The 21,644-nt window shown below is 38.5% G+C and overlaps 4 protein-coding genes across 5 annotated transcripts; 1 reads left to right on the top strand and 3 right to left on the bottom strand.

Annotated features, from left to right (window-relative positions):
- The first annotated feature begins 1,127 nt into the window (after window positions 1–1,127).
- ognb (osteoglycin, paralog b) lies at window positions 1,128–3,700 on the top strand. Its single transcript, XM_006796390.3, has 6 exons — window positions 1,128–1,317; window positions 1,410–1,488; window positions 1,849–2,013; window positions 2,112–2,314; window positions 2,398–2,490; window positions 2,614–3,700. Exons 1-6 carry the CDS (start codon window positions 1,219–1,221, stop codon window positions 2,782–2,784), a joined length of 810 nt encoding a protein of 269 aa, XP_006796453.1. The 5' UTR covers window positions 1,128–1,218; the 3' UTR covers window positions 2,785–3,700.
- uqcc5 (ubiquinol-cytochrome c reductase complex assembly factor 5) lies at window positions 3,323–7,032 on the bottom strand. The gene is made up of 2 exons (XM_006796391.3): window positions 6,693–7,032; window positions 3,323–3,900 (listed from the first exon to the last, which is right to left on the bottom strand). The coding sequence occupies exons 1-2, from the start codon at window positions 6,844–6,846 to the stop codon at window positions 3,809–3,811; spliced, it is 246 nt and encodes an 81-aa protein (XP_006796454.1). The 5' UTR covers window positions 6,847–7,032; the 3' UTR covers window positions 3,323–3,808.
- Window positions 7,033–9,350: 2,318 nt separating this feature from the next.
- kctd6b (potassium channel tetramerization domain containing 6b) lies at window positions 9,351–13,203 on the bottom strand. Of its 2 annotated transcripts, XM_006796389.3 has the most exons (3): window positions 13,042–13,202; window positions 11,135–11,236; window positions 9,351–10,828 (listed from the first exon to the last, which is right to left on the bottom strand). In XM_006796389.3, the coding sequence occupies exons 2-3, from the start codon at window positions 11,159–11,161 to the stop codon at window positions 10,142–10,144; spliced, it is 714 nt and encodes a 237-aa protein (XP_006796452.1). In that variant the 5' UTR covers window positions 11,162–11,236; window positions 13,042–13,202; the 3' UTR covers window positions 9,351–10,141. The 2 variants fall into 2 exon arrangements, with proteins under 2 accessions (XP_006796452.1, XP_087690246.1); XM_087834120.1 differs by lacking the exon at window positions 11,135–11,236 and having other exon boundaries at window positions 13,042–13,203.
- Window positions 13,204–13,345: 142 nt separating this feature from the next.
- Window positions 13,346–18,766, bottom strand: abhd6b (abhydrolase domain containing 6, acylglycerol lipase b). The gene is made up of 8 exons (XM_006796388.3): window positions 18,642–18,766; window positions 17,065–17,221; window positions 16,633–16,746; window positions 16,403–16,535; window positions 14,615–14,772; window positions 14,377–14,431; window positions 14,197–14,297; window positions 13,346–13,654 (listed from the first exon to the last, which is right to left on the bottom strand). Exons 1-8 carry the CDS (start codon window positions 18,764–18,766, stop codon window positions 13,475–13,477), a joined length of 1,023 nt encoding a protein of 340 aa, XP_006796451.2. The 3' UTR covers window positions 13,346–13,474.
- Between the last annotated feature and the right edge of the window lie 2,878 nt (window positions 18,767–21,644).

Genomic DNA, 21,644 nt, shown 5'->3' with positions numbered 1-21,644 from the left:
ATACTTTTTCTATTAAATCATTATGCAGATAATTACATCTGTAATGTATTTTTTTCCTAATAACTGATGTTCTACAACTACTGTACTAAGGCCTGTCACTCCATTGCGTATTTCTGTGCGTGTGTGTGTGTGTGTCTACAGCGATCTCATTTTACGTGTCAAATTAAAATTTACAAATCTTTGCTCAATAAAAAAAAAGGAATGAATTAATCCCATTTTTTTCTAATCATTATAAAGCCACAGCAACAGCAATCGTCAAGGTTTCAGCTCACATATGCCTATTGGACTGGGGCTATGTCATATGTGTTATAAAGCTCTACAAATAATTAAAAACAATTGTCTTGTGTAAAATGCTCAGAGAACAAAATAATTAATAAAACCATTCAAATCAGTAGAGTAATACGAGTAAAAGCAAATATCAAAACTTAGATTTATTTAAAAAACAAAGAAGTAATTTTTTTTTGGGGGGAGATTAGGTTCTGATTTGAAGAACCTGGCTGTTCATGGTTTTAGGAGCAGCTTCTGCAACGGACTGATCTGATGTATGCTTAGAATAATTTGGAGAGTCTGATCTATTGGAAGTTAAGTTAGTAAATGTTGGAACAGTAACTATCAAACTATGTGAAAGGTCGAGGCTGTAGTTAAGGCAAGCTGTTGTGATCAAACAATCAATAGAACTGATCGGGACACGTTTTAGTGGACAGGCACAGGACAATAACCTCAACCACAGAGAGTCACTTCTGATAAAGAAGCAGTCCAAATGGATGGAAAACAATCCAAATGAAAAGATACTCAACAGTTTGCCCTCTCTGCTTTACTGCTGGTAAATCAATCAGTTTTTCAAATTTAATACCTTCATCCAGTACCAAGCTGTTCCCCCAGTAACAGCAGTGACACCGACAGAATTTAACTGTTTCATGCATTGGGTTTACGCAATGGTTTTCTTATGATCCAAAGTTTTCATCACTTACATCCCCACCGAGCTTTAAATGCTCATCTGTTGGACAGAAATAAGGCGACACAATCTTAAAGAGTGACCCGGACCAGTCGGTGTGACACAAACACAGCGTGTATTGAGTTAAAACCAGTTTCCTTTTCTTACTCAGCAGTATGCTGGCAGCTTAATAAAAGTGGATGGAAAATTTTCCTTCTCAGATGTACCCCAGATCTCAGCCTAGCAGACAGCTCTCTCCTCCTCTCTCCAGCCACTGAGGCACAATGATACCATTAAGGATTTTAATTTTCACATATGTAATGCTCCCATGGATAGTGTCTTCTGCAGCAAAGGGTGAATACATGGAAGCAAGAACACCTGCAGTAAGAAATCTTTGGGGGGAGGTTCAAAACTATCTTCAAGGACGATATGCACAAAAGTGAGAGCTAACTGAGATGATTTCTTCTTTTTGCAGAAAGCTACGGTACGTGCGTCGGACTATGGCGTCCTGCAAGACACAGATACTGATGGTGGAGTACTTCCAAAAGCAGAAGGTAAGGTTTATTAAAACAAATAAATAGTTTTCCACAACTCTTTCAAAGCAGATTATGCAACACTTGCAAAGGCATTCTTCCACATTTTCGTGAATGGAGCTAAAGCTCATGTTACGTAATAATGGGACTGATCAAGTGTCCTCGGCTAAACTGTGCAGTGCATTTTCATGTGCATACACAACTGTTTCTAGTTTAGTTGCAGCTAATTAAAGGACCTGTGTGTACACCACATTTATTTTTGTTTTGCTGGATCTTTGTTTTCTTTTGTTTTTGTTTTGTTTGTTTTTTTTATTTGGGGGGGTGTTTTGAGAAGTGTATATAAATGATGCCATATAATGAAAAGATGTGTGATCATTTCAGTTTTGCCAACATGTCTACTGTGCGTTTGTCTGAGTGGATCAGTTTACTGCGAGGACGTGTCCCCTGACATGTCAGCCGTGCCAACCCTGCCAAAGGAAACGGCGTATCTCTATGCTCGCTTCAACAAAATCACAAAAATACACAGGGAAGACTTTGCAGACACAGGTAAAACAATACTAATAATTTTAAAAATCCTTTGAAGTATTCTTCTCTTCAGTGAATGCCATTCTTAAATTTTTACTTCCATTATTTGTATTTTTCAGCTACTTTAAGAAGGATTGACTTGTCTGGGAATCTCATCTCTGAGATAGAAGACGGATCTTTCTCAAAACTTCCCAATCTTGAGGAGCTCAAACTCGCAGAAAACAGACTGACCAAACTTCCCATGCTGCCATCCAAGCTAGTAACTTTTAATGCCAATTTCAACAGGCTTAAAACCCAGGGTGTAAAGGCAAATGCTTTTAAAGTAAGTTGGCAAGTAAATGCCTAATGTTAAACCCCTGCAGAAATCATCGTCGCATGTTAAATAGTGGCCTTGTGTTGTTGCAGAAACTCACGAGACTGGCATACCTTTATCTTGGAGACAATGAACTGACAGCCGTCCCCCATCTTCCAGAGACTCTTTACGTTGTTCATCTGCATGTAAGTTCATCTGTTATTTATTTTTGAAAAAACTAACGAAAAAAAACTCTGCAGAAGAAATGAAATTTGTTTTCTGTCTGGAAGTTGTAGCCAAGGTTGTGTTCTTGAATTGATCTCCTGCAGAACAACAACATCTCAACAATAACAGATGAGACATTCTGCAAAGGAAACACAAGCCACTACATTCGGACCAACATGTACGAGGTGAGACTGGATGGGAACCCCCTGAAGCTGTCGGAGCACCCTAACAGCTTCATCTGCCTGCAGTCTCTCCCTATTGGCTGGTACAAGTGAAACACAAAAGAAACTGAGGCAGACTTTGTAAGTCAGTTCTAGAGCCCGACCAATATAGGATTTTTAAAACTGATACCAATAATTGGATATTTAAAAACCTGATATATCAGCCGATATTTTTTTTCCTTTTGGGCAGACAAAACAAAGATTTCCCTGGCATTTCTTATATCTAGTTATTCATGAGTCCTTACTAAGGTAATGTGACAAAGTTGTGGATTTACATTCTGCCCGACTCTGCTCAAATCAGCTGGCTGTTGTGTTCATCGCATTTCGAACATATGCTGCCAACAGGAAAGTTGGGGTGTGTCCTCTGATGGCCAAGCTATGCAACATCATAATGCCTCTTCTTTACTTGTTAATGAAATGTGTCGCTATGCATGTATCGGCAGATAGCCAATATCGGCCAATAATATCGGCTGGCTGATATATCGGTCGGGCTCTAGTGAGTTCTTGGTAAAGTGAAGGAGAGTGGGATTAAGATGCACAGTTAGTGCACAGAAAAAATATAAATAATGAAAAAGATAGTTCTTAAGCGACATTTTTATAGTGATATATATATATCGCACAGTTGAAAACTTACACAATTAGAAATCTTTTATAGCAAAAAGATTTGATCAACAAATGAAACAGTGTGTTTTTTGTTTAAAAGCAATATCCAAAAACACCTTTAGTCATTTTTTTAGTTGGTACATGGCAAAGATGGTTTCTCTAGCTGGTGCTATGCAATGTTTGTTTGTTTTTTTAATATGAGGCATAACAACGATGAGATCTCAATATGGTTTCCACAAACAAATAATGCCTTTGTCGTTATTATTTTCATCTTTCTGAAACGGATTCTTCTACCCTGTTGCTTTATACTGCAGTGCTGCAAATGAACACTATACAAATAATAAAACCTGCATGTTGGAAGTCATTGCACCATCAGCTTTTCACTCGTTTCTTTAGCAGCATTCATAATTGCATGGGTGTCCCACAGTAGCTTTAGATGACGTGTCAAGTCCTTATTTAATCCAATCATCATCTTTCACTTGGCTGGAGACTGATTGAGAACTATCAATCCATCTGCTATCTTCTGCTGGTACTCTCGTTCTGACTGTTTTCTTCTGTAGACATCATCTGGAAAGAAAACAGATTCAAAAGACTGAAATGTGGCTCCAGTAAAAACTGCACAGAGAAAGCATTCTGGATACTTGACACTGATGTCTAACTGAAAATGTGCCAACTATCAGTTTATGTGTCACGGTAAGAAACACACTGGTTTATGCTACTAAACTGTCAGTGTCAAAGTGAGCATGCACAGCAGATATTTTGGCTTGCTGAAGAAGGAAAGAAAGACACATGTAACCGCATAACATTAGTAATGAGTGCATACCACTCAGGTGGGGCAGTTCCAGGGTTCCGGACTTAACCCCCCCAAGAAAAAAAAAAACACCTTTTTTTTTCACTGCTGGATAATAAAAACAGACATTTTCACTTGCAGAGGCAGGGGGAAAAAGTTGGTGTTTCTTTTTTCCCTCTGCTACTGCAAGTGAAAATGTCTGTTTTTATTATCCAGCAGAATTTCTAAGCAATCTGGGCAATATCTAATATCTATAACAAAATGACTGCCAAGCTGACAAACAGCACAGGGAATAGTTTTTTCTCCTCGGTAGAGAAAAACACTTCTTTTGTCCCCAAATGGCCTCTCAATATCACAGGATAATATGTGCAGGGTGGTTTTTTTTTTTAAAAAAAACACAAGAGGATTTGAGCCCTTTTTAGTTCTGACAGCACATCTGGAATAATGAGAAATGGGTTTAGTGAGAGTAAAAACACACTGGAGTCGTTTTTCTTTTCAGTCTTTGAGTGACCCCGCTCACTTTATCTCTAGCATTGTGACAAATGTTCTCTGCTTTTATGCATTCACTGGATGGTCCATTTTCTTCAGCTAGAAAATAGTTCCCCCCATAACTAACTAACCTACGTAACTCTACCTGGACATATTATAAATTAAATGTTAGCAAAAAAACAAAACAAAAAACAGTTTGCACCATTAGATCATAACATTTTTGCACTCACCCAGACATTTACTGACAACTTCCATGTTTTGTGTATATATCAATAACACAGCAACATGTGCATCAGCATTTTTTCAGTCTTTGAGTGGTATTTAGCCTGTTTTTCCAACTTGAGTGGGTGTTCGTATAATTTTTTTGAAGGTGGAAACTTGTTTTTCCAGTGATTCTGACACCACATGTATACTCCTTAGTTCTTTCAAGTGCATTTGTTAGTTAACCACTGTACTCAAGTACTTAACTGGACCACTTACAACATTACCACATTTCAAAGGGACACACAGAGTATTACATGTATTTAATGGATGGTTACTAGTTATTTAAAGATTAATATTTCACAAACAAAGTTATTTATTTTTTTAAAAATAAGTTGTTTATATACTACTGCTTTATAGCAGAAAGTGGTTTAAAAAAGCTCCCAGATATAACATTACAACACTGCTTCTACATTAATATCTTATGGTTACAATAATTACTGGAGCCTGTCCCAGTTGTCATAAGGCACGAGGCAGAGTCGCCAATCTGTTGCAGATCTAACACATACAGACAGACAATTGTTAACACCTACAGCTAATGTAGAATCACCATTTAACCTAACACACATGTCTTTGGACTGTGGGAGGAAGCTGAGGTACACACAGGGAAAACAATGCAGACACAGAAACTGCACAGAACAATGCCCCAGGTTAGATTCAAGCACAGTACCTCCTTGCTGCGACAACAGAGCTAACCACATTGCCCTTAAAAGAAAATGAATATTTTTACAATTGCTTAATTTCTTTAGGAGGTCAGCTCAAGCCTCCGAAATGTGAGGATTTCTTAATTATATGACTGTAAACATAAAGGTTCCAAACAACCGGCCAACTGGGGCCTTTCAGTGTGGAGTCTGCAGTGTGGTGCCTTTGTGTTTCCTCTGGCAACTCTGACCTCCTCCCACAGTCCACAGACATTCACATTAGGTTAACTGGTGGTGGTGTTAATGTGAGCCACTCTGCCTCTGTGTGTGTAAGCCCTGCAAAAAACTGGCAACCTGGATGGATTTGCCCAGTAGGAATCCCTAGTAGAAGATAGGCCCCGCATCAAAATATAGGTCAAATGGCCTAATTTGGTTTGAATAGCCATCTATCCAACAGGGTGAGCAAACCCTTTTAAAGTTTGCTTAAAAACACTTGATCTTTAGCAAATTGACAGAAAACTGATTGCAGATGCAATCAGTTTTCTGATTGCATCTGCAATCTATGTCACAGGCATTAAATTGGTGCCATTTGTTCTACGACATAGTTATCCTCAGTAATTTGGGATAATTATTAAAACTTGTTGTGTTTGTTTTTCAGCTCTGAAAATGTAATGTTGGCCTCTTCTCCTCCTGAATTCATGAAAGCTCAAAAATGCCTCCAATTGGGAGGACCTGTAACTCAGTTTTCATACTGTTAACATATAATAACATTGATAAAAATAATCTGATTCTGATGGGATCACATGGGAACTCTTCTCTGATTAGACTGCTTTTAGACCCGTTTGGAAGGGTCGACAAAAGTGTTGGTACACACTGTAGGTACCTACAACTATCTAGTAACTACTGACTGTAGGCACTCTCAGTGTGTCAGATCACTGTAAACTCGAGGTAAACACGTGTATGAGAGCACTGACCACAAGCATTGGAGTAATTTCCCAAACCGGTAGCTAGCATATAACCAAAAGAAGAGCACACTGGCGCCTTTTATTTGTCCTTTAACATTTCCTAGGTCAGCTAACACAGCTAGCCTAACTTATTAAAACTAGCTAACTTATCTATTAAATAGATACTCAACGTGTCGGTTAGACTAGCTGAGTGAACCCATGGCTTACACTTACAGAAAGTCTCTTGTCCTATCCTCACGTTGATCATGATCCACTCCATGATTCCTCCGATACAGAAAAAGATTGGAAGGAACCTGTACGCACCGAGGCGACGTTTCCCCGGGACAATGTTCAGTAAGTCTTTTATGGTTTTACTCCTGTGAAACATCCCGACACACAAACTGTGTCCTAACAAACACTTCCACGGTGCCCCAGAGAAACTCTGAAGGTGAACTGTTAAGGAACAGCGTGGGTAAGTACGAGCAGCACGTCCTTAGCAAATGTTATGAGAGCAACGGACGTGCTAAGTCGGGTGCGTTCATTTTGTATACTGGCTTAAACAAAACGGGCGGAACACTCAAGGATCTACAGACTAACTGAGAGCAGCTCGAGGATTTGAAGGAAAACCAACGCACCCAAGAAGAGTCGTAACATCCGGGTGGTATCGGTGTATGTCAAGTGGCGATATTCTGCTCCTTTATGCATAACATGACAGAAAAATACACAATGGGTGTAATATCTAACTATATATTATTGTTTCCATTGCTTTTTACGCATTCTCTGAAACTTTTGAAAACGACCTCCGATTCATACCTGAGAAAAAAAATGGACTATTTTTCAAGTTTGATGTTGAATCTGAATAAATACAGGGCAGGAAATGAATCAGTCTTGTATTTGTAGCAAAGAAACGATGCAGTTACACCTGTACAAAATTACATCGCCTTTTTGTACTAAAGCTTTTGGTCTCACAAACATTGAGAATTAATGCCTAGATTCAAATATTCAGCTGTCTGTTAATGGCAAAAAGCCCCCAAAACATATCCATCTCTATCCAGGCACTGCTACAGTCTCTATTTCCATTCACGTCTTTCACTCTTTTAGATTTGAAATCTATAGCTAAGGGGACTGAGGACGGTGTCGGCAAAAATAATTTAAGACTATAAGGGGAGAGGTGCAGGCTATGACACACATTTAGTTAATAAAATATTAAAACCTCTTTTTTTAAAAATCTGTGTATAGGCTACACATTTTTACAATTCACGCAATGATAAATTAAAAATATTATTTAAAAAAACGGTTCTTTTCTACAAATGTTCATTGACACTATGATACCATACACTTACATCATCCCATCTGTGCTTTACCAGATGGGATAATGATTATTATTACTACTACGACAGTATCACTTGTTATTTATTCTCTTCTCACTTTTCATTAACACTCTGTCCTTTTCTGCCTGTTTGCACTAATGCACATACTGACAGTTCTCATCTGTATCTTGTTGTTTTTTACTGCAAGTCTGCACACATTGTTTCTGTTTCTCTTCCTGTTTCTATTCCTATTGCATTGAGGATGCAAAAGGCACAAGAACTTCCCTCCAGGTTAATGAAGTTCTCATTGTATATTCATAGTAATCTAGTTTTTGGTCAAAACCACAGGGAGCCAGTGGAAAGAAGTAAAAACAACAACAACAGCAACAACAAAATGCCACCTGGTGTAGGCAAAAATAAAATAAACATAAAACTTAATTTTATGATTATATCTCCTTATATTTTGGACCTGAAAATGTACATCAGACTGGTGAGAAAGACCTAGTTTTTCACGTGTTTAAGGAAATTGTACACTGCAAACCCAAAGAAGTTAGTAGAACTTAAAAGTTGAAGCTTATCACACCTCCAATATTTTGACTAGATTTGACTAAAATAAAAGTAAAATGATTAATAATTAAATTAAAAAATACTTAGCAAATCAACCCAAGTGACAAATAGAGAGGGATGGTTTGGATATGTGCAGAGGTGGGATAGTGGATCTTGAAGATTGAGTTCTAAGGCAGGAGAAAAGCAAAAACCTAAGACAACGTGGGCTAATGCTAGAATTCAAAATCTCAGTTTGATGTTCATGATAAAGCTCTTTCATTTGTGAATTTTAAAAGAATTTCAGCCAAAACTTACCTGTATAGTATTTGGAAAAAAAAATCATCGGTCCAATAAGACTGCTGTCAAGTCTGGCGTAGAATGTGTTGGGCATGCTCTGTTTGAACCCCTTTGAAGGTGGATCACTGAGTGCATTTAAAAAAAAAATACATATAACCAAAACCAAAAATGATTTGTTAAACCTTGCATAATATTAGTGCAGGAAGAGCAACTGATAAAAGACAGACATTTTACTTTTACTCCATTGTCTTTTCTCAGAATCTAAACCAATCCAGCTGTTATATCACACTAAAGACTAATGTCATTTATGTTTGGGGTCAAATAAACCCCAGAAATCAAACCCTTCCAAAGAGGTCTGCCAATTAAATTTAAATAAATTAGTAAAATTAAATTATATTTTTTTAAGTAGCAGGTACTTGTGAAAGTGTTACATTACTTATATTAAGTACTTTGAGTATTTGGTTTTACAATGTAGATAAAAAGAATATACAATTAAATCAAGTTGGCTTGTTTTGTGAAGAAAATCAGTTTTAACAAATATTTTTGCAAAACTATAGCACCTAATGTTAAATATATACACACTTTATTATTCAGATCAATCATTGTGTTTCATAGATGTTCTATTTCCTCCAAATAACAGCTATAGTGACTTTGTACACGACTGCACGGAGCCTTGATGTTAGAACTGACAAATGACATCAGATCTATACATCAGAGTTAAAATGAGAAACTATGCAAATTTAATGAAATGAAATACACAGATGGGTTTATTTTGGCTGCGATGGCTGGAAACATTACTGGTGATATGAACAGTAACAGTATGGTGTATTTTAAACCGCACACAGGACATATGTACAATATATATATACACAAAACAGTCAGACACACATGCAACAACTACTGGGGCTTCAGAAATAGTACCATACAAGGGGCTAGACCTAAGAGACTAATTTCAAGATCTACTAGAAACTGACCAAGAAGCTACTGAGCTAAATAAGTTATTATTCATATTATTAGTATTATAAAAAGTATACTCCTGACATCTTACAAAAACATTTAGTGATGTGTCTGGAGTCAATAATAATTTTAAATTACCTTCTACAGTTGTATTTTTTTTCCTACAAATTGTGGCTTAACCCTGTATGAATGCATTTTATTTATTTTTTTACATTTAAGGTACTCAGCATAGGCAGACTCAAATCATACCTTCTTTATGACCTCATTTCTAAAGAGTTTTTTTTTAAAGCCACCGTTATGCCCATAATAATAATTTACCCACACTATTTTAGTATAGGGACGATTCAATGTGTATGTATAAAATCCCATGTTTCTATGGTAGGCCTTACACTCTAATAAACATGTGTAGGGGTAGCACACGCAAAGTTGTAGCCCCGAACAGGTGAATAAATCCAAATTCACATCTTCTTTGATTTTTGCTTTCTGGATTTTCCTTTTTTAAAATCATGATTTGCGTAACATAAAAGACAAATCCAGCAGTAGTGTCACCTATAACAATTGTGCTACGTAAACTCAGTCTTCAACTTTATGAGCGGGTCTGCAGAAAGTCCAGTGATGCTCCACCGTGTTCTCATTGGCACGCTCACTCATGTGATGCACGCGTGTGTTCCGAATGGTGAAGCCCTGTTTCATTATGTAGTCCATCAGGTGAACCCTTAGGGACACCTCTTGGTGATAGTCACATGGTCCAAAGGTGAATGACACTTGGCAGTCTCTGGTGTCCATCATGTGTTTGTTCCACTTGGTGAAGTTGTTAGAAATACCTTCTAGCAGGGCATGAACCTTAGTAGTTATGGTTAGCTGCGTGATGATAACAGCAACAGGGTTTGAGTACTTTGACAGTTTCCGAGTGCTGGAGAGCTCCACGACCTGCTCAAAGATGTCAGGAGGGTACAGCGGCTTTGGATCGTTGAGGCACTGGATCAAAGGTTCGATCTGGTAGAAGTCCGCCTCTTTCCTCAGGAGGTCCGTCTCTGTGAAGTCCAAAGGAAGGGTAAGCTCAGATGTCCGCAGGAAGTTCAGGATGTACCGGAAAAGTGTTCCATCCCGGTCGATGAAGTAATTCCCTTGGGAATCGCGGGTTGTAGGGAAATCTCCTCGGAACATGGCTCCCAGCATGGAGTCTGGATAGCGCTGCAGCGTGGATAAACTGGTGGTGTATAGGTGGCCTCCCACGTTCAAGGTAACAGGAGTAGTCATCTAAAAGAAAAGAAAAACCTGTCAAGCTCATGCTATTGGATATATATATATATATATAAATTACAATGAAAAAAATATGGTAAAACATAATGAGTGGACACAATACAAGTCATTGAATCTAGAGCCCCCCCAAAAATAAATCAAAAACCTTTTAAACATCAATCAGCAAAAAGGCCTCAGCATTGTAACTGATTAATGCAGGATTTGTATTAGACTAAACTAGTTTCAGCTAAAGTGGCAACAGAGCAAGTTTATGTGATTAATTTCATTGTCAGACACATGTCAGGTTTCTTAGGTGTCTCTTACCCTATGGCCCCAGTCTCCATTATCCATTTGTAGAAGAATAGCAGCTTGGCCAGAACCAAAATAGAGAGGGAACGAATGAGGATCAGCTCACTTTGATTTCACCTGTGAGAAAACAGTGATATTAACATCAGCTGTAACAAGACTTCATATGCAGAACAAGACGGACACAGTCTTGTTCTAGGTTAAATGAGGTTTTTCGGTACAGACTTAAGCATCTGTGTGCATGCCTTGATTTATTTGAGTAAGGGTAAGCGTAAATAAACAGACTGTGCAAAAGATTTGAGTGGTGTTATTTTCAATGTGACTTTACCCTCTTACTGTGAAGTCAGCAGCCTGGGATGTTAGTAGATGAAGGGACTCTTGTGATAAGATTTTATTAAATTTGCATTCAGGAACAGGTGGAGCTGAAGCTCTGAACCTTAATCCCAAAGCCAACATGGCATTGAAGTGCTTTGTGTGCTCATTTCTAAGCAAATTTCTAAATTTCTAAGTATGGATTTAATTTAATTTAAAGAAAATAATCTCAAAAGCCACTATGCATAAACACGAGATGACAGGCTTTTGTTTTAGCCTCCACAGTTACTCGTGATAGTTGTTATATACCTTACTAATCTGGCTCTTCTTTTGGAAATTCTGACATTATTCTTTTTTACATAGTTCTCCAGATGTACCCAATCAGGGTCAAGAATAACAGAAAAGGGAATATAAGAATACGCTATCAAAACAGTAATGTCCTTAAACCATCATTAAAGTAATGAGATCAACTGGGGATTAAAGAAATACAAATGACAATAACAATGTTACCAGATGTCACTATACAGTATTTCATTGATATTCACTACCAGTGTAGTAAAACAATTTGCACTGCTGCGACAGAGGAGGATGTTAAGGTGCAGCAGGGTGAGATGGAGGAAGATGACCTGCTGTGGCAACCTCTAAGGGAGGAGCCAAAAAAGGAAGTGCTTATAAACACACACACACACACACATATATATATATACATATGTGTGTGTGTGTTAATTTAAAGGAAATTGCCAATTTAAATAATAAGGCACTACTATCCACTTTCCCTACTTGTGTACCACAAGGAGACACTTAGAGTATCTGCTTATTTCTGTATACTTAAAGTAATACAGCAAGTATAAGTAAGCCAATATTCTAAGTAAGAGAGTAACTGATGTAAATTATACTCGCAGAATTTGGTTTTATGATCTGCGCCTTCATCTATAGGCAAATAACGTACGCGGTACAGTCCTCATTCTTAATTTCCTTAAAGCAACCCTTAGTACTCCCCATCTCATTTGTTATGCTACTATAATGTGGCTGGTTGCAGAGCAGCAAATACAAGGCTTGGTTCTATCAATTGCTGCTTCCCTGTTTAAATATAAACTTAACATTTCACGTTTCAAAGCATGAAAGTCGGGACTAAATAGCAGAAACCACAAAAACACTCAACTTGAAACTTAAACCTGGCGCAGATAAACACCCTATATAAAACTGCCCACACAGACCTGTTTTACTTACAACATTTAACTAAGGTGTATTGGTTCACTGCATGCTAGTGAAGCCAGCTAACCAATGTTTCTTTAATATCCAGTCGACAGTGCCTTTGCAGTATTTGCTGCCAACTGGCTAACAAGCTGCTACAGCAAGCCCCGAAGTGCATTTTTAAGTTCAGTACCGTTACTACATCACAAACCCAGCTCGGATACACAGAGCTGTGTGTCGTGAAACACAATGAAAGCATACAGTTTAACATACAGCCCGCTAATCTAGCTAATTGCTAGCTTCTGGTTAGCAAGCTAACGCAGCTAGCATCCCATTAGCTGCTCTTACTACTAAGGTTAACGCCAGGGTCTTAGCAGGACCGAGCAGTGAGTGACACATGAGGTAAAACCATGCCTTACCTGCTCTCTTTCGTGCGTACTTGTGTGTTTATTTTTATTCAGCGACAGAAGCCTGTGGTTGGTGCCTAACGGTGCAGCTTGAGAGTCACTGATGTTTACCGCTGGTCGCACCGGGTAACTGTGCTCGGCTCCGGGCTAAACCAAGACTGCGCACACAAGGAGGATCAAGGAAGAGAAGGAGGGAGGTCCTGGTGCAGCTGCAGGCGCCTCTCAGTGAATCACACTCACACATAAACGCATGGTCGTTTTATTATCGTCATGCAGCTTGTGTTACAACAGAAATGTGATTCATTCACACTGAAGAAATGCAGGAAGCCTTCAATAATTTCTTACTATCTTAATTGTACATTTTTGTGAGGTGTCTGCATCTTCTATACAAAAGCAGGAGCACTTGGAGCATTAGAATAACAAGAAACGATGAAAAGTCTTTAGGTCAGGTGGCTTTCTTTGTGCCACTTCTGGCATTTTGCTGCAAGATGATGAACTCCAGAATGAGTCTGGCTGTCCGAGAAGGCCTCTCCATCACCACAGAGTGTCCGCACTTCTCCAGCAGATCCACTCTGCATTCAGGCAAGGTCTCTGCAATCACTGCCGCTCCAGAGACATCCACCACCTGAGCAAATGCTGAATGATTACTAGTATGTCTATGACAGGGATGCCAAACTAACTTTGCACTGCTCACTTTGATCTTAAGTGGTGTGGACCAGTAAAACTCTTCTTTTTGTCAGTGTAAAGAAGTTTATCTATGCATTTAATCCAAGAGGAAAAAATAGTGGGAAAAAGGAACTTCTCTGTTATTTAATTTTTTTTTTAAATTTGTTACTTATTTACTTTGGTGTAGTATAAATGGCCATGGGGGAAGTCTTTATCAGTAGCCAAAGCTGTAAAATGTATAAAAATGCAATTAAATTTACGACCTTCATATTTCCCAAAGCCGTCCAGTGGGCCAGACTGAAGTCTTTCTCAGCCCAAATCTGGCACCCGAGCTTTATGTTTGACACCCCTGCTCTATAAAGTTTCTCTTTAATAGAAAACCTGAGCCACCACTTTCAGTGTACAGCACGTGTGCACCTGGAATATGAATCTTCAGATTAGTTTAGACGCAAAACCTGCTGTGTAATCATTTATGTACTTGGAGTCATTGTGTTAGTTTACCTGGTCTTGTTTGCCCCATATCACTTGTAAAGGTGTGGTTATTAGATGCAAGTGGTCCTGTAAGGCGTATCTTGATTTCTCACCTACAATCTCCATAAAAACTAAAGAAAAAGAGAATTTACTGGAATTTTTCCACTAAACTGGAAAATACTGAAATATTTCAGTACAAAGTGAACTGACCTTCTTGGTAAAATGTGTTGTGAGGCTCTCGGACATCTACCAGGCCTTGAAGGATCTAATCAGCGAAAAAGTAGCTTTAACAAAAAGTTCACAAAATAAGCCAAGCTTTGAATAACAAAGCAATTCAGTAAGACGATTACTACTCTGTATTTGTTATTTTTATAGTCTACATCATAATTGCAAATTATTAGCGCATAAAACAAAACAAAAAAATGTATACTTGAAATGAAGACCTGACCTGCTGAGGAATTTTAAAGCGAACATGGGAGCACAGTTTGAACATATCCTCCATCTCCTCGGGTGTAGTGGGGATCAGCGGGATGTTCAGGGTGTAATTGCTGTGCTCCAGGTCCTGCACATGATTGTCAAACTTGGTCTCACATGGATGTCTTATTCCTGCAGAATAAAATGATGATTTTGGACACAAAATTAATTTCATGCTCTGTATTAATTGGTTTGCTATTAAAAAGGCACTATTTAATCTCCAGAGAGCCCCCATCCTCATATGGGGACAATAAATTGTGGCTTTCCTGCACCTTATCCTTTACTTTGTTCAATAATGTGATTTATATTTTGCTAAACAGTGTCTTTATTGTGTCTTGGCATAAAATAAACCCATTGTCCCCACATGGGGACATCCTTTGAAAAAATAATTGTGATAAAAGTACTAATATTTGAATAATCCCAAATATAATATTTATATATAATATAATTTCAATCCCAAATAAACCTCATAAAGCATTTTTACAAACCTGACAAGGAAATATTAACTCCAGCATTCATGTTAATGCTATTTAAAGTTTTGATCTGAGTAATATTATTCTTTCGCAGTCACAATCATTTAATGTGGCGCCCTGGGAAAATTAATTACATAACGGGTCCAATTACAGATCCAGTCTTAGGTGGAATGTGTGGTTTATATTAGTAATTAAATATTATGTCTAGCTGAACATATTTTTTTGTCATGAAAAAAAAAGTAACAAAATAAGCAACCTTCACATTTTCAGAGCCCATATGCTGCAGAATGAGTGCTCACTTGGCCAACCAGTTGAGCAGCATTTCTCAGTGGCACTACTGGTTAGCTTGACCCATACCCCCCCCCTTCCCCCCCCCCTTCCCCCCCACCACACACACACACATTCCTCCTTAGGATAAACGGAAAACCACCATAAAAGAAACACTTTGTACATTTTAAATAGTCTTCCTCATGTAAATACACTGACGTTGTCAATATCTTGGTTTTTCATACATTGCATTGTTCATATTCAGCCGAACAGTGAAATGTGTTTAATAAATAAACTTACATTAAAGTTCATACTCACTTGTGTTGAGTAATTATGATAACAGCATTAAGTTAAATCCACATATATCTGGCATGTCTTGATGTGTCTTTATGATGTTGAATTATGTTCATTTTATTAGCCAACTTGTCAAACTTTTAAAATATAGTATGGTATTACACTACCCCTATTTTGAACAAGAAAAGGAATACAACGAACTGTATTTTGTTAACCCATTGATTCTAAAAACTTTGGATTTTCTGTTTATACATCTTATACATCTTAGGACCCTACTCTATTTCCATTTGATCACAGAGGTGAAGTCCTTAGTTGGAGCTCTTCCTACATCTAACTTTTTCTGTTTTTTTGGTAAGTTCCTTCATTTCTTTCTATCTGTCTATTAAGAAATGTGGGTGCCTATTTAAAGTTAAAATATTCACTCTTTCCTGCATCCAGCCTCTCTTTGGACAAAGCACAAAAGGCTCATTGATGATGGTTTACACAGGAACACACACAGGTGTGTTTCCATGACTTCAGAGGACAGTGTACTGACTTTCATTTCCTAAAGAATTACCACAACTCTAAGCACTGATTGCCTAAACAAGTCTTCCCTCTAAAACGTACTCCCTTTTTCTCACCATATTAGAACTGAACCCCACAAAGTGACCTTGACAGCAGACGGATTTCATCACAGCATAGTACAATTGGGCTCACGCATACACAGACACACAAACACACTGACTGACCGTCTGGACAGATGAGAGTCATGCTACAGATTTCTGAGGGATAGCAGGCTGCGTAAACCCCGGCTACATTTCCCCCCATGCCGGTTCCAACCAGATGGAACTGTTTCCTGTTTAAGCGGATGGTTTCCACAAACTGAGAAGAACAAAAGACAAAAACAGAGTTTTACTGGAATGATTTAGGCACCTGACAAATACACCAACATATTTTAAAAACTATCTATTGGGTGTACCTGATGGATTCTTTTGACCTGCCCCTGAATGGAATAATCATCTATGTTGGTGCGTGTTGTCCCCTCATGGCCAGGCATGTCCACACACAAAATGTGCAGATGTTTTGGCAGATACTGGAGCAGCAGAAGACAAAAAAGAACGCTTAATGTCATTAATATGATAAATGCATTCAAGCCAAGAAAGGGTGTTTTAAGAAGAATTTCATAAACAGCACAATATGTATTTATGAAATCATTTCTAATTAATGTTTAAATTAAAATAAATTCCAGTCTTTCTCTTGGATCATGTGACTGATGGAGCATAACTCCACTGGATAGATGTCTGACTAAAAGCATACATTCAGCATTTCTTTGACAAAAGCTAGTTTTAAGCTGAGTGTTAGCCCCATGAGCTATTGGGAAGTAAAATGAGTTGTCTAGTGTCAGTCGAACCTTGACCACAGTGAGCCATGTGTCTTTGTGAGCAGAGAAGCCATGCAGCATTAAGATCGAAGGTCTCATTCCAGGCTTTCCTCTGTAGGAGTAACAAAAGCGATAACCACCACAATCCGCATAGCCCACCTGCAGGCCCAGAGTCCCCCTCCAGTACCTGAAGACAAGCAGGTACCATATATGAGCTACAAAGGCTTACATGCAAATTCAAATCTGAGCTTTCTTCGCTGAAATGCTTTAAAGGATTAATGATGAGGCAGATTCTTTTTCTTGGATAGTCACAGCAACTAAGACACAATAAATATCATTAAACAAAGTATGCTAGCTAACTAATGCCACAGTTTTCAACAATGTCATTGATAAATGAATATAATCCTTAGAGCACCTTTCCAAATTAGAAATCACAAGGCGCATGACAAGAAAGGGCAAAGAAAATCCAGGTACAGTATACAATATGTACATACACCACTTTGTTAGGCACACTTGTAAAACTGCTTATTAACACAAATATGTAATCAGCCATCACAGGGTGAGATGCGAAAGCTCAAACCGTACATCAGAATGGAGCAGAACGGTGATTAAGTGACTTTGAGAGAATGGTCAGAAAGAGAAACTATCCAATGAGCAGCATTTGTCTGGGTGGAAATGTCCTGTTGATGCCAGAGGAGAATGGCCAGACAGCTTTGAACTAATAGGAAGGCAGAAAAAAAACAACCCTAAAATAACCACTTGTTTCAACCAGAGTATCTTTGAACATTCAACAGGCCAAACCTTGAAACAAATGGGCAACAGCAGCAGAAGATCCCACTGAGTGCCATTTCTGTCAGCTAAGGACAGAAAAATCACAAAAGCTCGCCAAAACTGGACAATAGAAAATTGCCCACTTTGATGAGTCTCCATTTCTGATGTGACATTCAGACTGTATGGTCAGAATTTGGCATAAACAAGATGAAAGCATGGATCCATCCTGCCTTGTACTAATAGTTCAGGCTGCTAGTTGTGCAGTGGTGTGGGGAATATTTTCTTGGCACACTTGGTACCAGTTGAGCATTGTTCAAAATATTGCTACCTATCTGAGTGTGTGGCCATGACTATCCCTTTATGGCCACAGTGTGCTCATCTTCTTATAGCTTCAATATAACGCACCATGTCACTAAGCTCGAATCAGGCTCCAATTACAATGAGATCACTATACTCAAATGACTCAGTCCCCACATCCCAGTCCAATAGAGCCCCAGTGAGTGGGGTAATGGAAGCCAGCAAATCTGCTGTAACTATGTGATGCCATCATGTCAATATGGACCAAAATCTTTCAAGGATGTTTCCAGCATCATGTTAAATCTATGCCACAAAGAATCAAGGCAGTTCTAAAGGCAAAAAGGGGGTCCAGCCCAGTACTTGCAAGGTGTACCTAACAAAGTGGCTGTTGAGTGTAAATCAGAGATTCAATCAGATAGAAACATCATTAATGTGATTAAACCTCAAACCTCAAACATTCTGACAGAAACATAAGAATATATCATAGAATTGTATAAAATATAAATTGAAGTACAGCACAAGAAACCCATCTACATTACCAGTAATACACTTTAATTAATGCAGAGGGCCAGAGAAGAAAGGAAGCCAGAAAGGCCAGGATGGGAATAGCCAGTGTTCCTCCAGCAATAATACACAGGTTCACCACATCCAGATCAGCTGCCATGGCTCAACTGAAAATAAATGAACACAAACTCACGCATTGTCCTTCTGGGGAGAAATCTGTTAGATAAATTCCACATAATTTCCATATTTAATTAAGACTATAAATAAAGGGGTGTCTTTAGGATGTGCATGTGCACAAAATAACATAATACAAGCTGTAAAATAACTAAAGCGTGCTTCTATAACAAAACACACGCTAAAAAAACTGTAAAAACTTACCTTTGAGATGATTTTCCCCTCCTTCTTTCTTCTATCTCAGGCGGGAGCATCAAAAGTGATTTTGTTAAATAGCTGCACAGCACGCACACTCTACGACATTTATTTCTGCTATTTTTATGTGCAGAAAGTATCAGTGGTTAACTAATATTTCTCAAATGAAAAGCGCCTGTTGCAGAGGGCAGTTATTCGTTTCAGATTATGCCTGCTCTGGATAAACTCATTGATTCTCATCGTCGGGGTAAAATAGGCCACTCCATCATTGGGTCGATCATTTAAAGTGAACACACAGGCCAAGCTTTGTGCAGACAAGATAAATTGGGGTTCTGAATCAGACTTTAAACACTGAAAAAATGATATTTTAGTGTGTATGACAGACCTGTCTTACTTCCATCTGGGACGAATCCCAGAAATAAATGTGCACTTTCATAAAAGGTGCCTCGTTTGGTCAGATGCAGTGGCACTCACTATTTTCTACTGACACGGTTAGTCTGAGAGTGGAGGCTGAGGAAGGCCAGTCCAAACAGCCACATCAAATTACAAGCTGAAGCTTAAGGCTAAAACTGACCACTGGGTGTCATTATAGAGGCAGACTGTTTCCTGCAGTGTGTGGTAAAGTTTCAAGGGTCCTTTGCACAGATCACTGGGCGTCGTGAGGACCTAACTTTAAGATGTTGTCAATTCCAGTTCAGTGGGGAGAGAGGCTTTTAGGTAATTGGACACAGATTTCTTTTGCAGATGTGAGCGACAGAATTTCACATCTTCGCAGACATGCTGCCCTACTGCATTGATGTTGACTCATCAGACTTCCCCCAGTGCTGTGTACATTTCTATATTTATTTTTCTATATTTATCCAATGCATAGAGATCTGCCAAAAATATATACAGATCAAAACATGAAGCAGAAAAATAAATCATAACCCTAAAAATTAAAACTACATTTCCCAAATATTTTCAACTAGATTAAATCTGCTCAACTAATAAAAGCAATAACTTTGCAAAGTAACACTGGGTGTGATTCTGGTTTAGAATTAATCAGCAGTGTTTTTCTGTTTATCACCTTGTGTGCATCAGTTCAGTCAGAGTCTAAAGGTCTGTGAAGCACACAGTACTGACAACTGTTAAATAAACAGCCGATAACTGCTGTTGGAAAAGTGACGTTCAGCTTCAGAGATCTGCTAAAAACGCCCGAGCTGTTCATTATGCTGTGATTTTAGTAAACTGGTTTAATCATTGTGGTTATTCACAAACTATGTCAAAATTTAAACTGAACCCAATACAAAACAAGGATTACAGAGTAAAAAGGCTGAAGTTCACAGCTGCCACTCTGCTGCATCTCTGGTCCACTACAGATGACCTACATGCAAAGTAGAGCAGAATAAATGGACACGGCAATGCCGCAGAGGGGCTCGCCTTGCATGGGAATGATTCTCATATTTGAGTGTATATAGGACGGAGGGGATGCTCCCAGTCTGCTCGCTTTGACTACATCACGTTAGCCGTCGTATTCCTGAGAGGAATACTTGGTGGAGCAAAGCTGGCAGAACAAAAAAAAAGAGAAGCAATGTAGCGACACAAAAACGTGTCATGATGACACATTCACACAGGTCAGCTGTTTTGCTGGGAGCAACGACCTCATTGTGAAATTTTAATTTGCCAATAGAATCGTGTTGAGAAACACTCGGCCTCATCCTTTACAGAGTAACTGTGAGTGTTTGGGGTGCTTTAAGGGAGTAACTGCAGTGAGTGTTTGTCTCCCAGCAGAAAGACAACCACACAGGCATGGATCGATTAGTGAAGGAGCTTAAAAGACCAAGAATCCCTTCATTAGAGCCTCAGTTTAGAAGTGATCAGTAACATTTCTTCATGGAAAATAAACAACTACTAGAAATTGTAAAATTATTCATTGCAAGAAAATAACTAATGGGGTTGTCTGACTATTTTAGAAGAGTATCTTTTGCGTACATTTTCTGCTTGTATGGTTTTGTGTCACGCTTCCATGATACAATTCAATAAAGTTGGAGGGAAAAAAAAAAAGAAAATGTCAAAATCAAAGCAGCAGAGACTTCAAGGTCTGTACTCTGATGCTGAGAGTCCATCTGGTCACAATTTCTGGAACAGTTTGTTTGTGGTGGCAACCTTGTTTAACCCTGATGTGCTCCCACTTTGCATTCTAGGATGTGGAGGAATTAAACTCAAGAGAATCAATGGTCTCACCTGGACTAGCATCACACCTTCATTTGAGCCTTCTGTGTTTATCCTTTCTATGATAGACACATCTGACTAAAGAGCAGAGTGAAGGTTCTCCCGCGTTTTTTATACATGCACTTTGGCTTACATTTTCCCCTCCCTCCCTCAAAGGAAATGAAACTGATGAGAAATACAACAGCTTCCCCAACTCTGCAGCTGATTCATATCACAGCAAACTGACTATATGTTTGGAAATGCCCTTAGCCGTAAAGGATTAACCCTTTAAATACAGTTTATGACACAACCTGTGTTGCAGCTATGTAGTGTTCAGTTGAAGCAGAGATAATCCTGTTGACATCACCAGGTATATTTTGTCAAAAAGTGGCGAATAAGCTGAAACTCTAATTTAAAAGAAAAACAAACAAACAGAAACAAAATGTTTTTCAAAAAAAGAAGTGAAAAAAGTGAAATCT

Source organism: Neolamprologus brichardi, chromosome 20 (genome assembly GCF_056152115.1).
Source record: "Neolamprologus brichardi isolate AB-2024 chromosome 20, ASM5615211v1, whole genome shotgun sequence".
Classification (NCBI taxonomy): domain Eukaryota; kingdom Metazoa; phylum Chordata; class Actinopteri; order Cichliformes; family Cichlidae; genus Neolamprologus; species Neolamprologus brichardi.
This window is presented reverse-complemented; position numbering and strand designations above follow the sequence as displayed.